Source organism: Lepisosteus platostomus, chromosome 2 (genome assembly GCF_059453375.1).
Source record: "Lepisosteus platostomus isolate fLepPlt1 chromosome 2, fLepPlt1.hap1, whole genome shotgun sequence".
Classification (NCBI taxonomy): Eukaryota; Metazoa; Chordata; class Actinopteri; order Semionotiformes; family Lepisosteidae; genus Lepisosteus; species Lepisosteus platostomus.
In genome coordinates, this window is record NC_142612.1 from 32,408,142 (window position 1) to 32,427,799 (window position 19,658).

The 19,658-nt window shown below is 43.1% G+C and overlaps 1 protein-coding gene across 1 annotated transcript; it reads left to right on the top strand.

The window, feature by feature from the left end:
* The first annotated feature begins 215 nt into the window (after positions 1-215).
* Positions 216-18,501, top strand: ccdc80 (coiled-coil domain containing 80). The gene is made up of 7 exons (XM_088605612.1): positions 216-3,103; positions 4,581-4,737; positions 7,990-8,126; positions 10,998-11,149; positions 13,063-13,166; positions 14,616-14,696; positions 17,706-18,501. The coding sequence occupies exons 1-7, from the start codon at positions 1,262-1,264 to the stop codon at positions 18,041-18,043; spliced, it is 2,811 nt and encodes a 936-aa protein (XP_088461738.1). The 5' UTR covers positions 216-1,261; the 3' UTR covers positions 18,044-18,501.
* The last annotated feature ends 1,157 nt before the right edge of the window (positions 18,502-19,658 follow it).

Genomic DNA, 19,658 nt, shown 5'->3' on the forward strand with positions numbered 1-19,658 from the left:
AATGCGAAGCCCTGCACAATAGCTTGCAAATATTGAATATATACGGCTAACCGGTTGCCTTAAAACATACATGAACGGAATTTTCCAGCATTTAAGTAGACGTCGGCAGAGATCTAAGTACCGAGTTTTCGATAAAGGTTTTTTTTTTGGGGGGGGGAGGCGGTGTTTGTTGTTCAAATCCATTTTTCCATCCCGTTTTCCTAGTGAGGGTCTGCTGCTCAGATCGCAGATACAGTAGTTTTTGTCTATCTTTTCTCTCAAGTGGTTTGCTCCTTGTTTCAGCTCGCCGGAGGGCACAGAGGCTGTGGTTTCCCTGACATTTCTGGGACCGAATCCAAAAGAAGGGGAAAAGAAGAGTTTTTTTCCTTTCCCCTCCGTCGTCACTTTTCCTGAGATTTCCTTCGGCTGTGCAGACGGTATAAAATCTTTCTCAGCCGGAAACAGGAAAACTCTATCCGAATGAAAGGGTAGAAACTACACGGTAGCTGAATTCTACCAGTTAGAGGAAGTTTGCAGTCTGGAGTTACTGAAAGGCGATCTACAGTACCAGGGAAAGGAAAGAATTTTATGGGAGCGGATAAATTTATTTTGTTTTGATTATTCAATGCCATTTCAATTTTGCTAATAAAACATCTGCATTCGCTCAAAGAAGACGTTTAACAGCTTTGATCCTTTCTCTGGAATATAATTCTGAACTGGAAAAAAAAACACTTTGGACGAATAGACATCGGACAGAACATAATAATAATGCAGTTTAATTCAAGATTCAAGATCAGGGGGAATCGGGTTTGCCACGATATTGCTTTACTTATAAAAATAACAGCTGTACATTCATTTTAAAAAAAAGCTTGGTTGAAGACATTTTATTTTCCCGACGTTCGCATCTTTTTATGGATTTAATTTCAATTGACAAGAATGTTTCAGATTCATAACTGAGAAGATCAATGACAGCTCCCTTAACAGTGTGCTTTTATGAGTGTCTTGTTTCCATTTTAAAGTAAGCCGTTTCATTTTTATACTTATTTTTCTGCATCTGAATAACACCTTGTCGTTTGCAAAGAAAACGCCACTTCGATATCACTTTCAGCGAGGGACGCTATGATTTCTAGGCAAAACTGTAAACTCAGCTTTTGCCTGCATCATCTGGCTTCTGGACAGTGATCCTAGGGGGACCAGCAGCTTCAAAAGACGATCAACTCCATGTGCTGTAACGGCTGCTATATTCTCTACTAGCAGATCTTGTGTTTGCGAGGACTGTAAAATGATGCGGACATTACTGTGCAGTTTAGCCGTGCTCCTTGCGCTGGGGGCTATATGCGCCTCTGAAATCTCAGCCGTTGACAGATATACCAAACTGAAGCTGCTGCCAATTCATCGAGCAAGGCTTAACAAAACACGTTTGCAAAAAGGTGCTTTCGCTGCGGCCCAGGGACGTTCCGCTAGGGTAGTTGATCCAGCGGTTGCCTCCTCCGTTTCAGCCGGAGAGATGCAAGGAGACCAGAGCGCAGCTCCTTCCAGGAGGGAGCAGCCGAGGAAGGCGCTACCCGCTAGGAGACAGGGGGATTCTGGGAGGCACAGCCCCAGAGGCATGGTGCAGGATGATGGCACTCCCGGGCCCCGCTCCAGACCGGTGCGCGTGTCTTCCGGTGCAGGCTCCCCGAACGTCTTGGCAAGTTTTGCAGGGAAAAATCGCGTGTGGGTCATCTCCGCCCCGCACGCCTCTGAGGGCTACTACCGTCTTATGATGAGCCTGCTCAAGCCGGACGTCTACTGCGAGCTGGCCGACCGGCATGTGCAGCAGATCGTGATGTTCCACGAGGAGGGGGAGATGGGCGGGACAGTGCGCCGCATAACCAGCGAGGGGAAGGTCGTCGAGGAGCCCCTGGACCCGGCGCTCATCCCCAAGATGATGAGCTTCCTGAAGTTGGAAAAGGGCAAGTTCGGGATGGTGCTGCTGCGGAAGACGCTGCAGGTGGAGGAGCGCTACCCCTACCCGGTGCGGCTGGAGGCCCTTTACGAAGTGATCGACCAGACACCGATGCGCAAGATCGAGAAGCTGAGGCAGAAGGGTTTTGTGCAGAAATGCAAGGGGGCTGGCGTGGAGGGCGTGGTGGTGGACGGCGGCGGGGCAGGGGGGGCCAGGCCCACCCAGAGAACTGAGTCGCCGGAGGACAGTAGGCCAGGGAGGAAGGTGGTCCGGCGGCCCACGCAGACCCCAGCGCCCCCGCCACCGACGACCACAAAACCGACAACCACCCCCACCACCACAGCAACCTCCACAACCACAACAACTAGGCCAACCACCACCACGACTACCACGACAACCACCACAGCACCACCCACCACACGCGCCGTCACCACAACCACGGTCCCCCCGACAACTGAGAAACCCCCTAAAGCTCCAGGCACTCCTCACTGGATGCCAGAGGTGCGCCGAAACTCCCACCACGGAGGACGCCGACCCACCACTGCGGAGCCCTACTATTACCCCCCTACGAGATATGACCACCGCAAGGAGAGACAACACCAGGCCTTCACCCCTGCTAGCAAATACCCCAAAACTCCTGCACCCCCAGATCCTACTGCTCCTTCTGAGTACTACACAAAGGCCTACACCACAGGCCGCCAGGGGGACAACCGCACAGACAAGAAGGATTATGGGCGCAAGGAGTCCCACCTTACGCCACCTCAGCACAAGCCCACAGAAGCCCGGCCCCCCAAGAAGAAGGGCGCCACCAAAATCCTGACCAACGAGTACGAGGACAAGTACGACGGGGGGAAGCCCACCCCCGGCGAGGCCGTGGAGGAGGAGACGGCGGCGGAGGCGGGCCCCCAGAAGAAGGGCAAAGGCAAGCCCGGCAAGGCGGAGAAGAAGAAGAAGAAGGGAGACAAGCCGGAGAAAGCAGCCAAGAAGGAGAACGGGGAGAAGAAGGCCAAACCGGGCAAGGACGGCAAGGGCGAGGGCCGGCCCAAGAAGAGCGGCAAGAAAGGAAGCAAGAGTCCGGACAAGGAGGACTACCGGAAACCTGCCAAGCCGCTGCCACCGGCCAAGAGCTCTCTGGCGGCCTTCCTCGATTACTTCGAAAATCGACGACGGCTCCTTGTAAGTGCGGCTTTACTCTGCTCCGTGAATTCCCCCCAGGGTTTCCAAATTAAAGTGGGAGGTCCCCCGGCTGATTTTTGATGGCTATTTGGCTCTTCCTTGCTGCAGCCCTCCTAAAAAGAACAGGAGGTATGAGGAACACCTGTAGCACTACTGCAGGTGCCCCAGCTGTCCTACAAAGCGGCTGCATGAACAGAGTTGCATTCGAAGATTAAAGACTCGTTCTGCCGTGTGAGATTTGTTTTGAAACGAAGAGTTACTTCAGCTCCAGGGCATGCGTCTTTTTATTCTAAAAAGAATTTTTATGACGATAAAAAATTTATTTACGATGGCCCAATTAATTGGGGATATAGTTTCTTCGTTAAAAAAATCATTTTGAAACGTTTTTCTACTGTACCTCTGGAGTAAAGCACTGCATAATATATCCTACACTTCTTTAGCTCGGTTTCAGGGGGGTGTGGACAGACATTTTTAAGGGCTGAGGCACATTATTATTTTTCCAATGAAGCAGTGTGAACAGTGGGGGAGAGGTCACTTTTCCAAAAAAAAAAAAACAGAAAGTCATACCAGTCAGTCAAGAGGAAGGGGTAAATGGCAACACTAACTCACTCATTCACTCACTCACTAAATGCACCCCAAGCTGAAGTACAGTAGCTTCAAATGCTGAAGCATTTGTGTGCTTGCTGATGGCTTGCTTTATGGAGGAGGCCTGGAATGTTGTCTGGAGGACAAAAGCTGTGCAAAGTCACTGTGTGTTGTTTTTTGCCTCTCCATATATAAAAAGACAATTTTTCCTCCTTGATCTGTTATTGTTACAGCAGAGACTTCCCCGCAGGGATTAAACAAAACAAAAAGCAGTAAAGGTTTTTGAATACCCAGTCTGAGCACATTAGGGTTTAGAAGATTATCAGATTGTCCAACTGAGAGAACTCATTCCGCTGCCAGGCTGGGAAGCTGTTTCGTGTCAAGCCGCCTGCCCTGTTTTATCAGATTCAGACTCACGCCAGAATAGCCAAGACAGCAGGGGCATGGCAGGCTTTAACTTCCATTAGGAGAGTCCAGCTGAATCTATGACATATTCATACAGTATATGATCTTTTGCATGAGTAAAAACGTACAGCACAATCTGGTCACCTCCTCAGGCTGGTGAATTTCTTTCATTTCCTGGGTTTGCACCCTGTTATAGTGGTTAGCATGGCTTTCTGACAGCTTCCGGGTCCTGGGTTCGATTCCAGAGTGAGGGGTCTTTTATGATACAGTATGTGGCGTTTACATCTTCACTGAGTTCCCAAAGTCATGCTGACTGCCTAGGATGTAGCCTGACGTCATGCCCTGTCTCCCTGGGAGTGGCTGCAGGTTACTGTGACCCCTGCAGGGAGAGAGTGGCCTCTCTGATCATGGATGGATTTTGTCTGTGTTCATTCCAGTGGATTGTCAGTCTTGTGCACATTCAGCCACCAACTTTTCTCTCCTCCAGGTCATCACCTCGCCTCACGAGGAGCACAACATGTACGTGCAGCAGAGGGATGAGTACCTGGAGCACGTGTGTGAGATGGCAATCAGAAAAGTCTCCATCATCACCATTTTTGGCACTTTGACTAATAACACCATGAAGATCGACCACTATCAGCTGGGTAAGAGCTTTGTTTTTTGGTTTTGCAATTTCTCTGAAACAATTGTCAGCCCGTCTGGAAGACGTCAGAAAGGTTTGTTTTCCTATAATGATATATAAAAATGTAAACTGTAAGTAAGATATAAACCTTGGGATATCATGGAAGAGAAAAGTGATTGCATGCATAAGCATGTATTTTAAAAATCATCACAATTGTATTTATGCACCAATTTCATCGCAAAGAATTCCATCACTTTGCTTATAGGAAGAGATTGACTTCATCCACCACTCAAGTGAAGTGATTCACCCGGATGATGTACAGCAGCCATTCTGTGTAGATGCACAGTGGATCAAGTGGAGAGAAAACTGACTCTCCAGTTGATTTAAGGGAGATTATTAAGGAGACCAGCTACTGTAGAAGGGCAGGAAACCTATGCTCTTACAAGCAGAGCCCTGGAAAATTTAATGATGAAGCATTCATGTTCCCAATTTAATGTGTTGACAGCATGTCCTATAGCACCTCATGTCATCGTAATATCGTAATATTAGATTCTGGTTCAGAAGAAAAGAGTGCCACCTACTGGTCCACCAGTTACAGAACCAGTTTGTTTTATCTTGGAGGTCTCCTATCACAATAATGCTGAGGTACAGCCTTGCTTAGATTTCAAGCTTTGACTAGCTAACACTGACTAACACTGCACTCAAGCTGTAGTAATATATGGCTTTGACCTGAAAATTCATGTACTTTCTCCACTCTCACTTTCTAACATGATCTTAATTTCCAAAAATAAAAATTTATTTGAGCTACTTAACTCTGAAGTAAAATCTAGTCTCTCTGCAAGGCTGGGCTGCTTCAGTAGCACCAGCAGAAGTCTAGGGAGAGAGACCAGTGTCAGATAGCTATGCTTTCCTGCCCAGTGGGACTCTTCAGCCTTATAAAGTGGGAGAAAGCAGCAAGCTTACTTCACACTTATTCTGTGCTGGAGTTTGGTCTTGGGTCACTGGAGACAAAAGTGGACTGTATTTACAAAATACAGTTCCTGTACTTGTCAGGCTACACCAAACCTGTGTCTGAACATCCTGTACAAGTGTGACTTTGCTTACATTTCCTTTTTGTTTAAAAAAAAGACAGATATTAAGGATTAAACAATTTGGCTTCAAACATCATGCTCTTTTCTTGTTTGGCCTGTCCTCCCCATAATAAATGATGGTAAAAATGTGAACCAGACTGGTGTTTTTGCAGCCAATGACCTGACATGACTGCTCAGGCCAGTGGGAAACAGAAGCATGAGAGAAGATGGGCACTGTCAGAATTACAAGGCTCATAAGCCTGACAGAAAAGTAACTTGGCACAGGTGCCTTCCTAGTTTGCCCTTTGCAGGTGCCCGTGAAAAAAATATGTTTCATTCACCACTGACACAGGAACTAGCTTGGGAATGTTTGCTCAGCAAACAGATTTAAGGTCTCGTTTGCCTGGACAGAGACAGAAATGAGAATTTTGCTGCACTGTTGTTTGAGCCACGATTTTTTCACCCTACTGGGTCTTGTAGAAATGCCTTTCTTCTTATAGAAGGGCATTTAAAAGTTAGAACAGGAGGTACTTCTTTGCCCAGAAGGTTGTGGGAATCTGGAACCAGCGACCCAGCCAATACCTTGGCTTCCTTTAAGAAAAAGCTGGATGTGATCGCTGGATCAATTAATGGCAAACTTTCAAACAGGCTAGTTGGGCAGAATGGCCTTCTCTTGTTTGTAACCTGTTGTATGTTCTTAGACATCTCTTTAGCTGGAACATGCTATTGTAACGAATACGCCCCTGTGTATAACAGGGATCTCAGCTGCTCGGGCTGAGGGAGTTCTCCTTTAGCTCAGCCGGCAAGTTCCCTGTTGCGTGATGCTGGAGACCTGGGTTCCCGCCCAGGCAGTGAGGGACAAACTGGCAGGGCAGGAGCGGCAAGGGTGGGAACCTCAAGAACCCTTACGCTGTTCTCCTCTATATTTATATAGAGAGTGAGTGTTAGTGAGATGTTTTCTAACAGGTCTTCATATGCCCTTCTGAGAGGTCTGAAACATTTCTGTTTAGAAAACTCTTAAGCCCTTTCCTTTTTGCGGTCATGGAAAGAGCGCTCTGCTGGATGACCCTGACATCCTCCAGAATCGCCACGCGGTATCGGGAGTCGAGATTGTGGACTCAGTGTCAGAGGAGCCAATGAGCGTATTCCTGGTGCACATGTGGCCCTGACAAAAGCCACATGTGGACTGTCAGGGTGAGCGCTTACAGCTCAGTGCCAGATGCTCAAGTCGAAAGGAGGGGGTGGCAGTTGTTCCCTATTAAGTTCTAACAACAAATTCTGTTGCTTACCTAAGGAGCTGAGCCAAGTGGATTGTCTTAACCTATATTTAACCCAAAGGCAGTGAAAATGAATATTTAAATGGGGATTCTCCAAAATGCTCAAGGGTAAAAAGGCTAAACTTTTTTGAACTCTTGATTTTCCGGTTTTAGAAGATATGCTTTTATCAGGTTTGTCTGGTTAGAAACAGGAATCCCGAGACTTTAAAAGAAAGGAAAATAAATAAGTGTTGGAAGGTTGGTTCCTCTCATCTTGTTTCCAGCACTAAGGGAATGGCCTTTTCCTGAGAGGTAGTAATTGACTTCACTGTCCGTTTCTCTGAAGAAAAGATTTTGCCCAGAACAAATAGAAAGTTAAAGGCACACAGCAGTATGCGTGTTACATCACGTCCCCATCTCTGGAGTTCTGCCATGTTAAATGTAGTTTCTCCAGACTTAGTGGAATTGTGCTCCTTTTCCAAAATGTTTCTATACCTGTGGTGTTGATGAGCCTGTTACGATGATGTAATGTTCTAGCATGCACTAGCACAGAATAGTGTTTGCATTCTCCCACAGTTCTCCTTCAGGCAGAGGAGAATTCCTCACTGTTTGGAGGAGGCACTGTGTACCGGCTCAGGCTCAGGCCTGAGAGGCAGCAATCACACCCTGGATGAGAGTGAGAGAAGCACATGCTGTACATGCCATAAAGTCAGTAGACTTGTGTCTTTTGACAGATTTATTTGAGCTCTTTCTCTTGCCTTGCATTAAAACTGCACATGGTCATCACGCATTTTGAAAATGTTGCAATTTTAGTCTGAATCGCTCAGTTCCACTCCAAGCTTGGTTCCTAAAGGACAAACTCACGTGTTTTTCTGCCGTGATCCTTGCCAGTCCCTGTGAGTAACCCTCTGTGTGATATTGATGCTGCTCTGGTGCTGTCTGTCACAGAGCATGATAAGCCTATGAAAGGCCTGAAGGAAGACGACCTCATGAACCAGGACCTCATCATTGAGCTGAGAAAGGAGTATGGCATGACCTACAATGACTTCTTCATGGTACTCACCGACTTCGACATGAAAGTTAAGGTTAGTGCCCTGGATAAAGGCGTCTCACCCTGGACAAGGGCATCTGCAGAGCAAATAATTGACAATGAAATGAAATAAATAAAGTGAATATACAGTATGTAAGTCCAGAACAAAAATTGACACAAGCATTGTCTGGCAACTCATCCTGAGCATCACTTTGAGTCCTGATGCAGGAACCCCCTACAGAAGATCATAATTTATATAATGTGTGTGGAAGTGGTTTTTAGTCTTCTTTTTAAACTGGACAGTTTAAACATTGTTTTGGACTTGATAGGCCAGGCTCTGCCAACATATTAAACAATTTAGAATCAGAAATGTTACAAGGTTAACAAGTAGCGCCTTCTTTTCTACAGTTTTACAGTTTCCCCCCCATTAGAGAGGCCAGTCTTTGATGTCTTTGGGTCACAAGCACATTGGGATGACTCACCTATAAATGCAGTACTTGCTGACTTGTCATGTTAACTCCCATGTCTTGGATAACCGTATTTTCATTCTGCAGTATTTAATTTTGGAAACTTTGACTTTCTACTCTGTCCAAGTCAAACACTATTGCATATAAGCCGGTGTGTATCGAGGGGGTTTCTGCTGACAGATGTTATATACAAAGACAGGACTGTGTGCTGAGCTTCAGCAGGAGCAGCATAAACTTAATAAGAATCTGCTTTGTGGCTGTCAGTGTTGTAGAGTGATCTAGAAATCTCAAAATATGAATGCGAAAACTGTACTGTAAAGCTCTATGTTACGAAAAGTAGTGAGGACTCTATGCAGAAAACGAGGGCAAACTCCAAAGGTGTAGTCGAAAGAACAATCTGAGGTCTGAAAGCCCAAGATAAACTAGCCGATGCAAAAGTACAAATAACCAGAGGCGGAGTGAAACCGTGAGGAAGCGGAGAGTCAAAACCAGAACGAGAGCAAAAGTACCAAAACCGAAACCAGGAGATGTAGACGGGGAACAAACCTGGGTCAGGAAGCCAAAAACCCAGTAGTAAATAACAATGAGACTGGGAGCAGCTCTAGCCAGGAAAACCCTAATACTGAGCGCAGGGAAGAGTGTGAGGCAGCATTAAATAGGCTGGGGAAAAAGGGCTAATTGGGAACTGTGCTGGAATGCGAGGTGGAATGACGAGTCTTCCGGGGGCCTGGCGTAACACTCTATGTTCAATTCACAGTAATAAAACCCAAAATGACAAAATAAAGCAGAAAATGCTTACATGCTTGAATGCATATTTTTAGGTTGGGAACATAAAAGATGTGTAGCTTTTTGATGACCTGTGGTACTCAAGTAGCCTCTTCTCAATATAGCTGAAACTGGAGAAGTGTACAATGAGAAATTATGGTGTTTGTGTCTGCTCCTTTTTGTGCTTCGTGGTATATTGTACACTATCTCTCTGCTAGGACTGCTACAAGGGTATATTGTAAATTATATAAAATGTACATCATTTTATATAAGTTGCTTTGGTGCTAAAGACTCTTATATCCATTCTTCCAAACAATTATATGAAAAGAACGTTAGAAACAACCTGAGAAAAGATGAACAATGAAAATTAACTGATTAAAATTAATTATCAAAGAAGAATATAATATTAACAGAACTGTGTCCCTCAAGTTAAAGGGAAGCAGGTACTGCAGCAGTTTTCTTGGAGGTTTAATCTTGTTTTATTGGTCGTAGTTATTACAATTATCCATATTCTACTGACATCTACTGGTGAGAAGCACCAAGAAATAACCCACAATTCTTGGCAAGGAATTTTACCAGAAACTACTAATTAATGTTGAACTGTCATAATGGATTCCTCTGCAGACAGAAGTAAGGGTTTGAGCAGGCATTTCCTTTCACCAAACAAAACACACGCTTGAGTCAGAGGTACCCAGTCCAGGTCCATCAGGTCCACAAGCCTGCTGCTTTTCATTTCAGCCCAGCTTCCCAGCCTCGTTAGCGAATCGAAGCTTTAATTGTGCTAACAGGTTTTTTCTAGTTGTTTTCTCGTCAAAAGCCTGGGTTCTTAATTTCCTTATGAAATGCCGTAGTTCAGAGGCTGCTTGTAGTTTAAGAGCTGAAAACAGCCAAAGCCGTTCAAATCAATCCTGTTATTACGTTTGTTATTCAGAATATATGTTGCTTCTTGTGAGCTCATTGGCTGCTTATGTCCTGTTCCAAATACAGCCTCACTAAACTGCTGGAGTAAGGGTTCAGGAGTGTAACTGAGATTTCCACGGGAACAAAAACCAACAGGTGTGTTTGGGCCTGCAGGAGCAGGATTGGGAACTACAGGCTAGGGTAGTACAGAACTGCCATTTTTTGGTGATGTCTTTTGGGTTCTGTATTGATTTTTGAAACCCCTAAGCAAAACAAAAAGAGAAGAGGAAAAGCAGAACTGGGCTGGAGCTCGGCGAGATCATTTCGCTACACCTACGGCAGGGGACCTCAGCCTGGGTTCTGAAGAGCTCCGGTCCAGCCCCGGTCCAGCAGGTTTCATGGGCACTTACTTGTACCAATATCTAAAGGCCGGGATCGATCGATCAATCAATCATTAAATCGATCAATCAATTAATCAATCAATCAGTCAATGAAGGGATTGGTTAGATCTAGGTCTAGTTTTGAGATCATTTGGAACATAAATCATAATACCTTCTGCATTTATAAAGGAACAGAGTTCTCTTAATAGAACAAATAACTTGCTTAATTGAACAATAAGTTGCAAGTGTTTCTCATTTGGGTGATCTGTAAGACTAAGTGGACTGGGTCGGACATACCCTGTACAGTATCTGAGATTTAGCTTTTGTCCCCAGCTGCTCAGAAGAATACCCTCTATATATACAGTATGTTTATCCATATTTTTTACTTCTTGTTCTGCCTTTCCCCCACCCCAGCAATACTACGAGGTGCCCATTGCAATGAAGGCTGTGTTTGACTTCATCGACACCTTTCCCTCGCGCATCAAGGAGATGGAGAAGCAGAAGAAAGAGGGAGTGCTTTGCAAAAAGGAAGACAAGCCAAGATCCCTGGAGAACTTCCTGTCAAGGTAGGAGCAACGCATGACAGTTAATAAGTTTGGGTTCATAATTGTGACATTTCGGCATTTCGGAGTATTGTGGCACTCTTTTGAAAGCTGCATTATAATTGTGCAGGACAGCAATGTTTACTGCTAACAACGGAGGAAAGGCCCAGTGTCATGATTGTCATGATCGTCAGTGTGCTAAAGGGTTGGAGACAGTGGAAGCTCAAAGAGATGAATTAACTCATCAAGGGCTAGGATAGAACAAAAATGACAGGGTTGCGAGTCTCTCCAGGACACCGACCAGGGCTGTCCAGTCCTGGTCCTCCAGGGCCAGTGTGCCTGCTGATTTTCACGGTCTCTTTAAAGCAGAAGCTGCTGAAGAGCTGGGAGAAGCTGATAAATCAGTCCAGTTAAACCAGTAACCAGCTGGTTTCGCTCAGAGCTGAGTTGGAATGAAAACCTGCAGATACACCAGCCCTCCAGAACCAGGATTGGTCAGCCCTGCCATAGAGTTTCAGTAGCACAAGTTCACGTGTCAGTTTAATTCATGTTCATGTGCATGAAACATTTATTGCTATTTTCTAATCAGCTTATTCAAATGTATCGTTAACCTTACCTAATGTTCTAAAATCATTACATTTTCCTAGCACTTGCAAAGGATCTGCCTGTCTCTGTCCCTAGTCACAAAATAAAATTTGTCCTTTAAAAATAGTCCACTACATTGTCTGGTTGGGTTCAGGTTTTCAGTCTTTGTTGAGAGATGCTTTATTTATTTTTTTGTAAATGTGGAATTATTCTTTTTATTCCTTCTCCTTTTTTTGAATTGTCATTTGCTGGCCAGTTGCTCATCATGCTCTGTACTCTGAGCAAACACCTTATCAGGAGGCCCAAAGTCCTGTATTTTTTGTTACAGTGCTGGGCTATGTCCAGATCAGCACTGTTTCATTTTATATAACGCATGACTGAGGAATGAAGTTGCTGGATGACTGAGGTGGAAAGTCTGAATTCATATTAAATCAACAGAGGCTGAATCAGTCTCATACCTGAAAGTCCTGTGAATATATGTTGCTTCTAGTGAGCTCATTGCCTGCTTATGTCCTGTTCCAAATACAGCCTCACAAAACTGCTGGAGTTTGAAAACCCTCCAGACCTTTAGTGTGCATTGTATGAACAGTACAACCTAAGGCTGAGATTTTTGACAAATATCAGGCATTTTCTGTCATTAAATGAAGCTTTTGTGCAGGCATAACACTGCAGGGGGATTTTTTTAAGTGGGCCAACACTACATCATGGTTTTGGACACTGCAGTCGAAAGTATGGTCCTAATGACTCATGTGGAAAAACTGGCTACCTCCTCCAGCAGATTTCATTCAAAAACCAGACTGTTTGTAGAAGCCGCTTTTCTTCTTTCGTAATGTAGCCATACGTTTTTTTAGTATCTTTCTTTCTTTCCGGTTTTATGTTGTGTGTTTTGCTTGGAACAAAACAATATGTCATGACGTTTTCTAAACAATATTGTTCTCTAATCAGCACTAATGTAATTGTATGTAACGTGACAATACACACAATACACCTAGGCTAAGACCAAACCTACCCTAGCTATTCATTAGGCCTAATAATGACTACTCCAGACAGTATTAACTTGCCCAGCTGAAACATAATGAAGGAACTGTTACATTACGTTAGGGAATTCTAGTCCTAACTCCATTCAACCCCTAAACCTCAACCTTAATTCAAACCTTTTCTGGACCATAAACATAACAAGGCTTAGCTGCGCTTGTCAAAACCTTAGCACCCATCTTTAAAAGAAACACAATTAATTTCTGCTTTAGCATACAGTAAAGACGTTTAGGGTATTCAGGGTGTTTGCTCAAGAATGGGTTTGTGGCTCGAGGCTGACGGACTAACGCAGTTTCCCTTGTGTCCGCTGGCGCCAGGTTCCGCTGGAGGCGGAGGCTGTTTGTCATCTCCGCCCCGTCTGACGAGGAATGGGCCTATCAGCAGCAGCTCTACGCTCTGAACAGCCAAGCCTGCAACCTGGGTGAGTTCCGGCAGCTTGTGGCCTCCGTGGGTTCTGATGGCTGAACAACGACCGAGGCTCAGTTTTATTCCCTTCTACACACAACACAGACTGAAGGGAGTCTGCATCTCGACTACCTCAGCTAGACCAAACGACTTCAACATTCATTTTCTGTAAAGTTAGCCTTATTTTAATGCCGTATTGTCATTCAAAGGTTCCTCACAGTGGAAAATGTCTCTCCTTTTTTGTGGACAGCTGCAAATGTCAGTTGAAAGATTTTCCCAGTTTCCCAGACAACCACAAGACTTTGCCAGGATTTTAGCGCCATGACTCAGAAGAGATTTGCAGACAAGATGAGTTTTACTGTGCTCATTGCCCTATTGTGTCATGCACACTCCAGACGTTTCTAAAAGTGGCTTTGAAACGCACACATCATACACAGATTGCTATTGTTCTACTTTTCATGTTCTATTAGTAATTGTGTCATGTCAGGGGTCACAAAATTGACTCAAAATGCTTTGCAAAATAATCTTCTACCAAAACCAATTACGAACAATATTAGTTTTTTATATATGGCATGTTGCTATTTTAATTTTTTCACAGCACTTTTAATCCTTTGTCAATATGTTTTAGTCTATTATGTGCATACTAGAATAAAACTGAATTTTATTTCATCTGTACACCAGCTGACTGCTGCTGGATATAACACCATGAGAAAGGACATAAACAAGATGAGGCCAGTTGGTCCACCTGGCTCATTTGGCTGGTAGTCAGAAATTGGCCTCAGTTCTCATTCGGCCACTTCTTGAAAGAAGTTAGATGTTATCTTCAACAATGTGGCCAAGCAGCTGGCTCTCGAACTGCTGCAACCCTCTGTGAAGAAGTGCCTCCTGCTCTTGGTTTAAAATGCACTTCTTCATAGTCTCTAAACTGCCATATGTTGACAATCTAACATTAAAAAGAATGTTTCCTTTATTTGTAAATATATACATTGGTAAATGTGCACATTTGAAAGTAGAAAATTGTAGCTTCAGTTGTGGAATGTAAATGCTTTTGCACACTATCGCTGAACTTGCAGATCTGACAAATCTGTTTTGTTTGACAAAGACATGTGCGGTTGATGCAGTTAAAGAATGCATTCAAAAAGGATAAGATTGTTTTTGTTTGGTTTGAACTAGACTTCATTTCCAGCTGCACAGCCTCCGGCTTCTTTTCCAGTGATGACAAGCATTGCAATTCCCACTACTGTAAAAAGGGATGTCTGTTATTCAGAGAACAAGACTGTCTGCTGGTTGACTGAAAATAAAAGTGATCCTAACCTTTGGATATTTTGAGGACTTAACAGCAAATGTCGGTACAAATATATTTCCCTAACGAATAACCTTCTGAGGCATTTGACAATCGATTGATTACTCTTCTGTTACTTTTTAGGAAAATGGTCCTACTAACACACCTTTTATTGGCCACCAGGTTTACGTCACGTGGCTGTCCTGAAGCTAGTTGGTGTCGGGCCTGAGGCAGGAGGGGTACTGGAGCTGTTTCCTATCAATGGTAAGGTTACTGCTCTACTTCAGCATCTCTGGTGCGAACCACGGTGCTGCTGCTAGGGTGGAGATGGGGTGCAGGGAGGAGTGTGAGTCAGCGAGAAGTGTGATTTGTACAGTATGTGCAGGGGAAGTGGGCGGATTAGGGTGTGACCTCCTCCCCAGCTTTTGTTTTAAACTGCATTGACAGGAATGTCTCCAAGGAAGGTCAGTCATGTTTCTGTGTCAAACTGGATGAGCAAATACACAGTACTGTACATCAGTTCAACACTTGCCACTTGAGAGAAGAAAATGGTTCCCTTTGAAGTGTTTGCATGAGAACCTCAGAGTTGGCAAGTTGGTATTTTTTCTACCCACTCTACCCATTTCTGTTCTAGCTTAGGAAAAATAAATGCGCAGTAATTGAGCTGGAAATACTGGAATTAGGTTAGAATGAAGCTGTTGATTCCTACCCTAAATTTTGTAAGTTAATATTATTTATACTCAATGTATATATAGAAGAAGACATTTTGGCATAGAAACAAATACTCAGATGTTATGAATGACCTGAAAGGTAGGCCTCCGTTAACAAATGATATTTGGTTCCATCCATAATTGGTGAAGCTAAACTCACTGGGTCTAATGTGACTATGATGTGATTCAACAAAGCACTTTGAACATTCATGTGATAAGGAATGGGGGCAGCCAAACCGCACTGTGCTATCTCCTGTCTTGCACAGTTGTCTTAAGTTCAAGACATTCATTTAAAAATAAGGACAAAAACCTTCTGTATTTCCCTCCTCTTGCAGTAGTTGCCAATAGTTGAATCAGTGGCTCTAAAAGATAACAGAGCTCCAGCATCTTGTATTGACACAGCTGGGCTTTGTGCAGCCTGAAGTACTGCAGGTGACCCGCAGTGTGGCAGGTAGACCTCTGTGGTCGGGCCTGCTGCTGCCATTCCAGGCCCTCTAACGGCAGTCTGGGAAGTCAGGAGGATGTAGGCCAAGAAGAAATATTTTGCAGTAAGGAAGGAGAAACCGGGGATATATGAAGTCGTTGGGAGTGGTAAAACCACAGAAATGTTCAATTCCCTTTTGTGTTTGTCCACCTGTAGGGCGAAGCTGTTTGGAATTCTGCACCCTCTTAAGAGGAGGAAACTGGCTGGTGGTGTGCAGAGTTGTGTTTGCTGGTGTTACACCTTCGTTAAATTTGTAATATTCATAAATCCATAATTTTTAATTTACTCTCCTATTATGTTATCCTAGGGCTTGATATTGAGAAAAAATGGCAGTAAATTAGAAAAGTATATTGACAGTGACGGGAAAAAAATGACCAAATCATCATAACAAAACAGGGTACATTGATTCATTGTCTGTTCTGAAACTGTCAGAAAGCAGTTATAAAACAGACGGAACATTACAGCGAAAGACAGTTTGAAAGTACAGCAAAGCTCTGTCTGCGATTTCAGTCCAGCTCTCACTGCCGAGATCTACTGTATCTTTGGTCTCAGGCCAATACGGTTTCTCAAGACTTTGGCAGGTTTTTAAAAAACAGCTGAGTAAAAAGCAGAGCTGTGCCACTGCCACTGCTTTGCACTCCAGGTAGTTTCCAAGCCCATGATGGCGTTTTTGTGTCAGGCATAAGAACACAAGAAGGGTTACAAACGATGTGATGTACAGTAGCAACCAATACTGTACCCAATATTCTAAATGACAAGAACTTTTACATACCAGAGGAGACCATTCTGACCATGTGTCCCATATGGTAGTTAGAAACAGGAATTTGAAATTAAGAAAATCTGGAGTTGAGCCTAAACCCAAGATATCCGTTGTATCTTCTGGTTCACAAATTTACTGTTTTGTGGAAGTCTTTTGAACTGACTTTATTGATGACATTTTGAAAACTTGTGTGAGGCCCCCTTATAATCTCCTCTGTTCAAAACAAAAAAGGTTAATTTACTTCATCCTGTCAGTGTAGGATATTCCTTTAAGTCCGGGAATGTAGTCTGGTTGCTCTTCTATGAACCGATTCTTTTGTGCACTGTAGCGACCAAAACTTTATACAATATTCTAAAAAGAGGTTTTATTATTGAGTTGTACAATTTTGACATAACATCCATTTTATATTTTAAAATATACATTCCCCTTGTCCTTTTTAATGCTTTTTTTTTGTCCCTTGCAACTCCTGTATTACTATTCCTCCTAATTTGGTCTGCCAACCTGACTACACTGGACCTGTTCAGTATATCCTGTTAAATACACAGACCATATTGTCAATTCATGATATCATCTCAAGTGTGCGATGTGAAAATGAATAAACCTCTTATCAGTGTTTAAATTCTCATTAGTAATATACAGTATATGTCCAGTATATTTCATCTTGAAAAACAGCTTAGTCCAAATGTGGGATACCAACTTTTGAAGATACTGTAAGACAAAAGCCACAGCTCTGTGGAAGAGCTGTATTTCTACATTCATACCTTACAGAATCCTGAATGCCTACAATGAAAAGATTAATACAAAGTCTCTATGTGTACTAGTATAGGGTGTCAAACTTTCTTATTTTAATACAAATTATAAATAATGTGCTATGGAGTCAAAGGGGAATAAGTGAGTGAGTTGTGTAAGATTAGCACTTTATTTTCTCCAGAAAACAAAGACTTTTGGCCACAAAAGACACAGTTTATAATTGAAATATCACTGAGCCAAGGCAGTAGGTGAGTGCCAGGCCTTGGTTTCCACGGTAACGAAATGCTTTTTGAACATTGTGCAAATATATTAACAGCTGCAACAATTTCTGCTGCTGAGATTTTTGCTACAATTTCAGTACAAACAAGAGCTCAAGTGTTAGAAAAATGCATAGATTCACAGCTTCTTACAGTACTCCTTTAAAGATGCTTAAAAGTACCCCTAAGTGCTCTCAATTGGAGAGCTGCTGCGTAAGTCTTGAACTGTGAGGAGTCTGGAAGTGCTCTGGGATCCACCTAATTGTAGTCTGGCGAGGGGGACTATAACATTCTTTCTCTGCCTGTTCGCAGGAAGTGCTACCGTGGACCGCGAAGGCCTCTCCATGTCCTTGGTGAAGGACATTCGGAACTACTTCCAAATCAGTCCGGAGTATTTCTCCATGCTCCTGGTCGGGAAGGACGGCAATGTGAAGTCCTGGTACCCCTCTCCCATGTGGTCTATGGCGATTATCTATGACCTTGTGGACTCCATGCAGCTCCGACGGCAGGAAATGGCCATCCAGCAGTCTTTGGGAATGAGGTGTCCGGAAGATGAATATGGGGGTTATGGATATCACCATCAGGGGTACCATGACGGCTACCAGGATGACTATCAGAGGGGCTCCTATCACCATGGATACCATTATTGAGGGAAGCCGTTTAACCTTTGACCCTAGTGGGTTTTTTTACAAATGTTTTAATAAATGTTCTGCAGGGCTGAATGGTTTTGTTTTCTGAAGCTACATTCCAATAGTACCAGGACACCTCTCCCCTTCCTTTTTTTTCTGATGTTTTGCGACAACAAATAAAAATGGTTACAATTTATTTTTAATGCCAGGACATGAAATGTTGGGAGGATTTTATTCAGAGGTTGACAAAAGAAAATGGGGTTAATTTTCCAGATAAGGACATTGTAGATAATCAAGAAAACTTTGTACTGTATAGACATCTTTTTTAATGTTACATTTGTATTTATTGGATGTTGGCTTCTTTTGTAATGGTATATTATGATTGGATTTTATGAACAGCTGTGTCACTGGACAGGTTTCTGTCACATGTTCTTATTTATATACAGAAAATAAATAAAGCCTTCATGCTGACACAAAAATCAGATATCTCAAATTGCAAATTAAACGCTCGTGAACATTGATGCCTTTTCCTTTTACAATGTAACAATGCTTTCTGAATAACATGTATCCTATCCTTCAAATCACATTACCTCAAAAGTTACATGAACTTTTTTTAACACCAGATATTTGCAGTGCTTAAATTTAAACATGTTATTTTGACACCATTATAGTTATTAGGACAATTCAGCCTACCCAGAATGCCAACAATTAAAGTGTTCTGGACATTACAAGACTGTAGCCCTTCTGGGTTTCTGGTGTGAAGCCCATATCATGAGCATTGTGCCTTTTTGGTTGCTAGCACCAGATATAATGGCATTTGGCCAACAACAGTTCACTACGGAGGTCATAACAAATGAGGACCATTCATTTTTGTGCGCAGCAATCAATTTCAGCAATCATTAAGAACAGGGCTTCATTCTCCAAAGGTCTGCGAGGGGCAGACTGTATACAAAGTCACATGTATCCTAAACTATGGCCCAATGCCAAAACCCCCACCCTAAACTGCCTCTGGTGAGTAGTATTTTCTCCTGGGCCTGGAGGGCCATCGTCCACCTGAAATTCTTTGTAATATAGAATCCTCAAAGAGTAAGGTTAGCAGTTGATTTTTTTCCCAAAACAAATTGTGGTAATATAGAATTGTGGTAATATAGACCGATTAAAAAAAACAGTTGATTCCAATCAAGCCAAAAAGAGTCCAGGCTGTAATGAAAACTAGAAGACAGAGTGGCCAAAACTATCACTATCACTTTTGTTGGCCATTTTCACTCTGCTACAGAAGTAAATTAAGTTGGGTGCGTCTTTGCGATTGAATTTGTAAAAGGAAAACAAGCCACTTGATAAATCAAGAGTCATTAGGGACTTTTTTATTTAATAGTACCACTGTTCTGCATGAATTGCAGAATCACAAGTCACCCCCTCCAAGACTTGGTAGGCATTTTGAAAAGCTTATTTTGATCTGGAAAGAAGATATGATCAACTGTAATGTCATATTCACACTTTTCAGATAACCAAGAGTTAATGCTGTTAATTTTAATGAGCCTGAATTTTCATTGCTTTTCTTTTCACAGTTGCATTCATTCCAAAACTTTGCATATAGCTAGTGACGACACATTTAATAAAAAATGTAAAAACATTT